The sequence below is a fragment of the Arachis ipaensis genome, chromosome B02 (genome assembly GCF_000816755.2).
Source record: "Arachis ipaensis cultivar K30076 chromosome B02, Araip1.1, whole genome shotgun sequence".
NCBI classification, from domain to species: Eukaryota; Viridiplantae; Streptophyta; class Magnoliopsida; order Fabales; family Fabaceae; genus Arachis; species Arachis ipaensis.
In genome coordinates, this window is record NC_029786.2 from 90,837,593 (window position 1) to 90,848,234 (window position 10,642).

Below are 10,642 nucleotides of genomic sequence, written 5' to 3' on the forward strand. Positions count from 1 at the left end.
GAGATTTTTTTTAATATCATTTGAATCTTAATTTTTTTTATCATTGTATTATTATTATTATTATACCGAGACAAGTAGGGGTGAATTCTCTCTGAACCTAAATCTGTCCCACTCTGTAAGAGAATCTGTTAAAAAAACCGTTACAAATAAAAGAGGGTTAATAATTATCCTTCCCTAACATATGATGGATTTATTCATGTCTCATGATTCAATATCTTTTATTAACGGTCAACAACTTTTTAGTTTGTGATCCAATAAAATTATCATTTATTGTACACAGGGTTTGATGACAACAACCAATGAGTTTAGTGACAAGTATTGGTTAACATTCGGTTCCAAAGGTTCTTCTGTGGTATTCGAAGTCCCTCAAATGAATGGGTGCAACTTGAAGGCAGTGACATTGCGTATTCTTTATTCTTCTTCCTCAGAAACCATCTTATCAGAATGTCTTAAAAACGTGTTAATCATAAATTACACAAAGTCCACCATTCAAGTCTATAAACAAGACACACTAGCCTCTCTTGAAGATGAGGAGGGAAAAACCATAACTTCACATATAGAACCCGGTAATAAAGTGGAGATTCTTCTTGTTGGTTACAAATTCATTGTGAAGAGAACAACAGTTTATCTGATATATGATGAACCGGTTGACCACTATGCGGAGCACTATCATGCGGATGTTATTGTTTCAAGTGATAATTACATTATTTCTAGTGATAATAATGATATGGAAAGTGATGAATGTTCTAGTGTTTCTGGTGGTGGTCATGATAGGTCAAAGAAGAAATATTCATGTTTCTATTGGTGTTGGAGATAATATGTTAGTACATCAACATAACTATCTTAGTGAGATGACCTAACAAACCCTTGCTTAAGATTCTTAATCTTTTAATTTATCTCGCAATTCCTTGCATTGTGAGTTTCTATTTTGATTCTAATGCTCGACTTTCATTCAATGTATTTCAATACATAGTATTCTAGGATTCATCAATACAAACATGAATACATTTGGGCTCACTAAAACTCTCTTGATTATGATAGATATCCGTGGCTTAGAAAAAAAGAATTGAATCTAGATTTTTTTTTAATTTTTTTTTCAAACTAGATGAATCTTATAGTATCTGTTGAATCATCTCGAATTAAAAAGTATGAGATACTTTTAATTTGTCTCTAGTCGATGGAAGAGCTAAATCAGAATTATGAGAAGGAATAGATGCTGTGAAGTATTTCTAATTATGAAAAGCAAGAGACAATTTTATTTTGTCTCTTGGAGAAGACCAAAATTAGAACAGAGAGAGAAGTAATACAGCAATATATCCTAATTCAACTATCTTGTACAATATAATCTATATCCAGTCTCCATCACAACTATGATGAAATTTCACTATCTTTAACCAATATTACATACACCAATTTTTTTAGTATTCAACTCAATCCTATCTGGAACAAACCCAGTTTTTATCTAACCCAGATTTGACTAAGACCTAATCCTAGATTTACAACCACTAAGTGCTTACCCAACTTAGTATAAAAATTTCCTCCGAATCAGGATAACAAAACAGAAATACATACAAAGAATTTCTGAAATAAATATTTGGCTTTTCTTCAAGTCTAACTTTCTTTGTCTTTTTCCATTCAATAACTTTTTTACATTCCTCATTGTAATGCCTTTTTCCATTAAGACAAAAAAAAGATTAAATTGAGGAAACAGAATATTCAATTGAGAACCACATGAAGGAGAAAAAGGTATAGTTTTGTAAGCTATGAGAATCCAAACTTTGTGCTCTCACTTCTTGCTCCAATCATTGGCCATTTATTTCTTTAATAGATGAGTAAAGCTTCCAAAGTTTGAAACTTATTTTCAGCAACTTGTTCGAGTTCTTCTTCCCCAATATCAACAGCAGCAATGGTGCAGAAGAGAGATAGAGTAGTAGCAGTGATTTAACAGTACATACATCCATACCTTTCATCTTCTCTTTCATCATTTTTCATATTGCTTTTTGAATCTGAGCTGTGTATCAAAATTTTGACTCCAAATTTGTTTCTTATCCGTTGATGGTTGTAAAGCTCCATAACCTCCATTTGAATCAGATTTTTCATTCGGTGTATGTAAAAAGAGGATTTCTTCAACTTTCTTCGACCAAGCACAAATGAAGAAATATTTTTCTACTGTAGCCTTAAGATGTGATCTTTGCTTGAAATCCTAATTTCTTTGACTTTCTTCTTTTTTACTTGAAAACGATAATCCACTTTTTTGTTTCTGATTTGAGCCCTAATTAGATTTCTTCTTTTTTGCTTTCTTTTTATCTTCATGTGGGTGAGAGAAAACAGAAAAGAGAAAGAAGAGAGAATTTAGTTCAGTGGCTTATATTTAGTTTTGATACAAATGGAATTGCCAATCTTAATTAAAAACCAAGTTGAGTGAATGGACTTAGATTACCGGTTGGCCCTATGCTTCTTTTTGGTCCAAATTCATTTTTCCACACTAGCTATTCAGATTTCTTATCACTTTGGATTTCATTAGTTTGTTGTTGGGCTAGCTAAGATTCTTTCTTTCCTTTCTCCTTTGAGATCAGTCGTTATTTCTTTAAATGAGTGAAGTGGACTTTGAACCCAATTGGGCCTAATGCTTTCCATTAAGCAAACTAAATTATACTTAATTAGGTTATTAATCCACTAATAATATTTAGTCATCATCAATTAATTTTTTATTAGTTTTTCAAACTTAACAACCCCTTTTTTGATGACAAACATTAAAAATGAATTAGAAAGAACTAAGAAAAGTTTTAGAAACTTCCCTTTTGATGATTATATTTGATGTGAAACTCCCCCTTTTTTTTTTATTCACTTGCCTTCCCCTCAATGTTTACATTATTCAACCTGTGATAAAAAAAAATTATACAGAAACAATGTCAAACATCCATAAATTATTTCAAACAGTTTTATACTTAAGAGAACCAGCTTTATTACTAGCCAATATTTGCAAGGTTGCTATTAAACAAAATCATTAATCAACCTTATTCAATAAAAAATAAATACTAATAAGAACTATGTTCAAGTTTCACAATCAAAGTTGTAAAATATTAAATATCATCAAAACAATCATCCTCAAATAATCAGTATCAACAACAATCAAAACAACCTAAAAACAATTTAAAACAATTCATTTTCATTTATTTTTCTTTCACTTACTTCCCCTTTTATTATTAAAGAAGGTAAGTAAACTTACACAAAAGATGTTAAGTGTTCAATAGTCAATCGATCAGTACAAAACAATTTAGAATAGGTATCAAAAAACCAATATTATAGCCATCCGATAAAAGTATTCAAAGACCAGAATTAAAAAAAAAAAATAGTGTTTCACAAATCAGCAACTTCAACATGGAGTTAGACATCAAATTCCTCGTCCTCGGTTCTCAAAATGTCTTTTTTTTTAAATTCAGATATTATTTGATCATTTTTCAATAATTCAAGGTACTTTAAAAGTACCTCAACTTCTTTGAGACTTTTTCAAGAAATTTTCATTTTGAATTGCAAGTTTCCTAGCTTGTTGGCTAGAATTGATCATTTACTTTGTAAGATTAACAAACTCTTATAGCACATCCTTGGTAAAGTCATTAATCAAATATTTGTTGGAATTTGATGTGCCTAAAGTAGAAGGAGGAGGGATATTCTCATTTTCTTCTTCCTTCATAACCGTATCTCTGGTAGCCTTAGTTCTTTTCCTTTTGTCTGTTTATTTGTACCATCACTCTTAATAGATAAAATTCTATTCTCTTGGTACTCATTAGTCAGATCAACAACAAAGTTTTTAAATATGTAAGTTAAAAACACGTCATATAGTAAAAAAATATTTTTATCACTTTTGATACAATTACGTGTAAGATTCAAAATTTTTAAAAATTAAATAATTATGAGTCACGCATGCACAGTAATTATACACTCCGGCGGACAGAATCACCATTCTGGCCATCAGCGTGTGGCGTGGTTAGTGAGAGTGGACAGGTGGCTCTATTTTATCCTTGCTGGCACGTTAAGAGTTAGTGAGCTGGTCAATTAGTGCTAACTCAGATAAAATATTTTATTTTAATGTTTAATTAGGTAAAATTAACCCTTAAACGCTTCGTTCTCTTTAATCGAATTATGAACTTCAAAGTTTTGTTGGTGGTAACATAGTTTGCACCTTGAGACAATTAAACAGCCCTAGCAGAGAAGCAATGGCATTGCTCTGAAGTGGTGAGTCAGTTCATCATTGGAGGAGTACTCGAAGAAGTGAAGTCAACCCACACGACCACAGCGACGATCACGCACTGGAGGCAGGGACGATCTAAAGGTAACATCTTTTGAAGTTCCCATTGTACCTATTATGATCGAACATGCTATTTGATGTTTGTTTAGTAACTAGTTTCTGGTTGTCCGAAAAAAGTTAGGGTTTTCTGGGTTTAGTTGTGGTTATGAGGGTTTTGTTTTTCTTCGTAGATGCCAACTCACATCACACTTGTGTATCATCATGGGGGGAGGTTGGAGAGAAATTCTAAAGGGGTTACAGTATACAGCCGTGGTCAAGTGTCCTTAATTCCTAGAGTCAATGTGGATACGCTGAACCTGTTTTTCATGGAGGGGTTGTTCAAAGATTTGGGTTATATTCAGTGGAAGGAATTTTACTGGGGAAAGCGTGATGCCGGAGGTGGTTTTGCTCTTAAGCTACTTAGGCTAGATAGGGATGTGGTGAACATGTATGAGGATGCAATTAAAAATGATGATAGGGTGGTACATGTGTATTGGGAGCATACAGTAAACATTCCAACTGAGGTTGAGGTGGTTGACGTAGATGCGGAAGAGGTCCCTACCCCTGAAACAGCCAATGTAAATGCAGAGAGTGTGAAATCACCTGGAGGGAGGATAAAGAAGAGGGCACAAAAGAGTCAAAAACCAGCCAGAATTCTGAGACCAAGAAAACTAACAATAACACTAGGCCAGAAGTCATCCCAAAATTCATTACTTTCAATGAAGAAAACCAACCCAAGGGAAAGACAACAAAAAACCACACAATCTGAACCAGCAAAACAATCTCACCCACAGTCCAAACCGAAAACAATGTCATCCACAGCCCAAGTTAAGCCAGCATATGTGGCCCAAGCCCAACACACACCACAAGTGGGCCAAGCCCAACATACAACTCCTGTGGCCTAAACCCAAATCACTCAAACTGGACCACCAACAACTTCTAAACTTGGAACTCAATCACAACCCAACCTTCAACAAGATGAAGTCCCTACCCAGGAATCAAGAGCAAAACAAAGAAACACAAGAAATTCTTACAAGAGGCCAGCTCCTAGTGGACAAACCTTTGTGCAAGGAGGCATAGGTGAAGTTCCAAAAATATTTGTTCCTCGTGCAACCAGTGAGTCATCAGAGAGTGATGAAGATGACTCTGATCCATATTACCATCAGTATGAGTCTGAGGAGCTGCACAGCCCTTATTCGTCAGAATGTGATAGTGAGTATGAGGCAGAGCGCAATGTTTGGCCTCAAGGAAACCCGAATGCTGCTTTTGTGGGGATGGAATTCGAAACTATGGAGCAATTCAAAAGAGCTGTTAGGAAGTTCAATATACAAATTAGAAGGAGTATCATGTTTAGCCGAGTGGAACCATTGAAGTGTAAGGCAATTTGTTGTGAGGCCAACTGTCTTTGGAGTATCTACTGTTCCAGGTCTAATGAACCAAAGAGTTTTCAAGTTAAGACGTTTGTCAACCAACATGTTTGTGCAAGAAGCCACACCAACAAGTCAGCTGATAGAAAGTGGGTTATTGAATAGCTGGAGGAGAAGTTGAGGGACCAAAAGGACTTTAAAACATCTGAAGCTGAGGCATGATTTAGAAGAGAGTTCAATGTAACCATCAACTACAAAAAAATACAAAGGGCAATAAAGAAGGCAAGGGAGAATATTGAGAGCTCTGAGAGGGAACAGTATGCTGAGTTGAGGGATTACATACTTGCCTTGTTGACAGCTAATCCAGGAGCAACTATTTATATGGACACTACCCCTATGCCTGATTCCCTCCCGATCTTCAAGAGACTATACATATGTTTTGACGCTTGCAAAAAAGGTTTCATACAAGGTTGCAGACCATTTATTGGACTTGATGGCACATTCCTGAAAGGTTACTATGGTGGGCAATTGCTTACAGCAGTGGGACAAGATGCTAACAATCAGATCTTTCCCATTGCATATGCAGTCGTTGACTCAGAGACAAGAGATAACTGGAGATGGTTTCTAGAACTTCTGCATCGTGATTTGGGGAACTATAGGGTGCATGGTTGGAACTTCATGAGTGACCAACAGAAGGTAATTATTAAATGTTATTTCTTGGTTGATTTGTATCACTCAGCTTGTTAATTGTTGTTGTCTGTGTGAACGCAGGGTCTAATACCAGCCATGGAGCAGGTTATGCCCGGAGTGCATCATCGGTTTTGTGCAATGCACATTTGGGCCAACTTCACTAAAAGATGGAAGGATAAACAGTTGAAAGGAGCAGTGTGGAAATGTTGTAGAGCCACCACTGTTACTGAATTTGAAGCTGCAATGATGATGTTAAAGGGAATCAACAATGCTGCCTGGGAATACTTAGATCGACTTGACCCAAAAACTTAGACAAAGGCACATTTTAGTGAGTGGCCTAAGGTGGACAATGTCACTAACAACAACTGTGAGACTTTTAATGGTAAGATTCTCAAATATAGAGGCAAGCCAATCATAACAATGTTAGAGGAAGTCAGAGTTCATATCATGAGGGTTATGGCGAGGAACAAAAAGTCTCTAAGTGGCTATGTTGGTTCTGTTGCTCCAAGACAACTTAGCAGGCTTGAGAGAGAGAAAGAAAAAAGTAATAAATGGACTCCCACATGGGCAGGGGATGACAGTGGAGAAATTTATGAGGTTGAGAAACATCCTACTAAGGTTACTGTTGACTTGGAAAATCAGAAGTGCACCTGTCGATTTTGGCAGCTCACAGGCTTGCCTTGCAGACACGCTTGTGCAGCACTTGCTCTGAGGGGTCGTAGGCCAGAAGACCAGATCCATAACTGGCTGGGAATAGCTGCATATAACTCAGCATACCAACATAACATCAACCCCGTACCAAGCAAAGAATTTTGGGATAAAGTTGAAGGCTATTCTCCACTGCCCCCTCACTATAAGACACCCATTGGAAGACCAACAAAAAAGAGAAGAAAGGAGAAAAATGAGGCATGACCAAATTCCAACCCACATAAGCTTAAAAGGAGATATGGAACAATCATTTGCAAATACTGTGGAGAGGTATGAATATCATATTTTATGAGTTTGTTCTAGAGATCACTGATACTGTTATATTTACATTTTCTCATGTTTATATGTTGTAGAGTGGCCACAATAGTAGGGGTTGTGAAAAAAAGCATGCTGATATGAATGATGAGGTTGCAGCTATGGAAGCAGAGGAAGCTACTGCTGCTACTAATAACCCTGCACAGCCACCACCACCCCAACAACAGAATCCTAGTGATGCTGCTACTGCTCCAAGACCCAAGTCTAAACCTATGGTCTCCACTGAAACCATGAATGCTGTAAGCCCAGCAATGAGGCAGAGGTTTGAACAGTTTATGCCAACTCCAACTCTGAGGGACCAACCAAATCCGGGCCCAAGACCATCAAAGCTAGTCCCAAGAGGAGTTCCTGGAAGAAGCAATGGCCCAGCTGCAGCAACTGATCAAGTTGGCCCAAGTGAAGGTGGGACCATGCAAGGGGCTGCAACAGAGACATAGAACCTTTATTGAAGACTAATGTGCATGTTTTGTTTTTTGTGGAGAAAGCTGTTTTGTTTATCAGCATAAACCTTGGGACCTTTTTTTGTAATCTAATAGTATGTGGTATGTTATGTTATATACATTGTGACTTTGCTTGTTAATCGGGTATTTCTGGCTTGTATGAAAACTCAATGATTATAGTAACTACTCTGCCTATTTTGTGATTACAATGAAGCAAAGATTTTTGATTTTACAAGATGTTGTTGAATATTGTATGAGTTAGCTTGTTTATGAATTGCTTATTTTCAACCAAATTCTCACAGGTTTACATTTTTCTCTTATGTCAATGGTTGATGTTACACCAATTACAAAATGTGATTCACAAAAAAGGAGACCTTTTTTTTCTTCCATTTATTCAATGCAACTTTGAAAGTTTGAAAGTTATTACACAGGATCCTCACTTCTGAGAATATATCATCACAATCAACAATGCCCAAAAATCCAACCCTAAACAAACACCCATAACCATATTCTTAATACAAGTTATTTCACCCCTAATCATATCAACTGTCTTCTGTAACAGTTGCACATCTTCTTCCAACTTGCTGGAACACTCTATAAATTCATTCATCTTCTTGTATGATTGTGTCAATGGCCTTTCTTCAGATACAACCTCTGCCCACACGTTTTTTGTTTTTCCTTCTACTTCGTCCAGCCAAACAAAATACTCACAACGATGTTCAGCACTCTGAAGATTAGACACAACAATCCAAAGAGGGGTGAAGAACGAAACAAACGGATAACACAAGTAACAAGAAGAAAGGCAATTTCGAAACCTACCTCCCACAGAGGACATCGCAGAAACAATCTGTCTGGATTCCATTGTGTTCCAGACTTAAGTACCACAACTTCAAATCCGTGCAAACACTTGCCGTTGTTGTACTCAAACTTCTTCTTCTTCTTCTTGTTCCTCAACAACGAAGACCCGCCACCAACAGCGCTGCCACAATTTAGGGATAAAGAGCTTGATTTTTCCTTGAATGAGGCCGTGTTCTTAGTTATTGGTTAAGGTGTTAGGGTTTCAACACAGAGCTTCTTACTTCTGAAGATAAAGGAGAACAAAGGTGTTAGGGTTTCAGGGTTAATTTTGCCTAATTAAACATTAAAATAAAATATTTTATCTGAGTTGGCACTAATTGGCCAGCTCACTAACTCTTAACGTGTCAGCAAAGATAAAATAGAGCCACCTGTCCACTCTCACTAACCAAGCCACACGCTGATGGCTGGAATGGTGATTCTGTCCACCGAAGTGTATAATTAATATGCACGCGTGACTCATTAAACGATTCAAGTGTATTACTGTCCAGTGACCCTAACCCTACTCGCGGGTTGAAAATTTTATTAAAACTCTACCCTATCCTACCCGCGGGTTGAGAATCTCTCAACCCTAACCCTACCCGCACCCTAAAGTTCTAAACTCTACCCTACCCTACCCTACCCGCAGAAATATCAAATTTTTTCAAAGTAAATATAAAATTCAATCATTTCAAAATTTATACATATTAATAACATAAAAAATAAAAAACTAATGCTCTAAATTACTAAATTAACTAACTAATTTAGTGGTTGTTCACTTATTGTAAGTCATTATATAAGGGAGATTGTGGGTTCAACTCTTATTTCCTTCACTATATATTTAATTTTTATAAAAAAAATGTGTTATATATGAGGTACGAGTAGGATAGGGTAGGGTACACCATAAACCCGTATCCTACTCTACCCACAACGGATTGAGTATTCTACTTTACTTGAACGGATTAAATCGGGTTGAGTACTCACCGATAGAGTATGAATTTCCAGCCCTAATGGTGTAGATGCCAAAAGACATCTACACATGTAAAAGTAACGTGTTTTACTTTTCTGAGCGATATTTAACATCTTTTTTTGGGACTAATGAGATTTAATATCTGCTATTGGTATTCTCTTTCATGATGTGCAGTGAGAGTATTGCAACTTTTAGCTTTTGTCTATTTAAATATAATATTAATTATATTATTAAATTTTAATAACATTTATTTTTTTGTCACATAATAGGCCGAATAAAAAATTGAACAATGCATTCAGTTGGGCTAATAAATCTACCCAAGCATAGCTTTCTCTGTTTTTCTTTTTTCTAACTATGCACAATAACAGTATAAAGTGCAAAATAAAATAATGCAACATATTATTTGGTTCCCATATCAAATTTACTCATCTAATAATTATTTTTCTGATTATAAAAATAGACTTTATAATGTTATGACTCCTTTTAAGAAATATAAAATGGTCATAAAGTTACTAAATTTTACAAATAAATAATTTTATTTTTCTAATCTATTTTAACCTAAAAAAATATTATAAATACCTCCTAAACTATTGTAATTGTCATATTGAGTGATTAGAGACGTGAAAAATCTCTTTTGGTTTTATGATGAAACCATGGTGTAGACAAATAATTTGAATATAAGTCTCTCTTGTTGTTTCAGAAAATTAGACAGAAGGTTGAGTGTTTTCCTTCGATTCAATTCTCAAAGTATAGTGTGAACAAATTAGATTAAATAAGTCTCCTTTTTATTACATTAAGAAATTGAATTAAAAGTCAAGTAATTCTCTTTATATTCAATTTCAACCTATTCTTTGTTTTCTATTTCAATTTTAATATATCTTTTTATTCAATTTCAATTCTTGTCTTTTGTTTATTTTGAGTTCTGTTCTGTATCAATAAATCTATTACAAAATATATGTTTAACAATTAAATATTTTATCGCATTTTAAATTTGAGCTTTATCCTAAAGTAATATACTCTTAATTCTCTA

At 35.2% G+C, this 10,642-nt stretch overlaps 1 protein-coding gene across 1 annotated transcript in view; it reads left to right on the top strand.

Moving 5' to 3' along the window:
- The window catches only part of LOC107625696 (TMV resistance protein N-like), an 8,130-nt gene extending 7,192 nt beyond the window's left edge, over positions 1 to 938 (top strand). Inside the window, exon 5 of the mRNA XM_016328390.2 lies at positions 281 to 938. Coding sequence (XP_016183876.1) covers positions 281 to 817 — 537 coding nt within the window. The 3' untranslated portion in view covers positions 818 to 938. The remainder of the gene's footprint in view (positions 1 to 280) is intronic.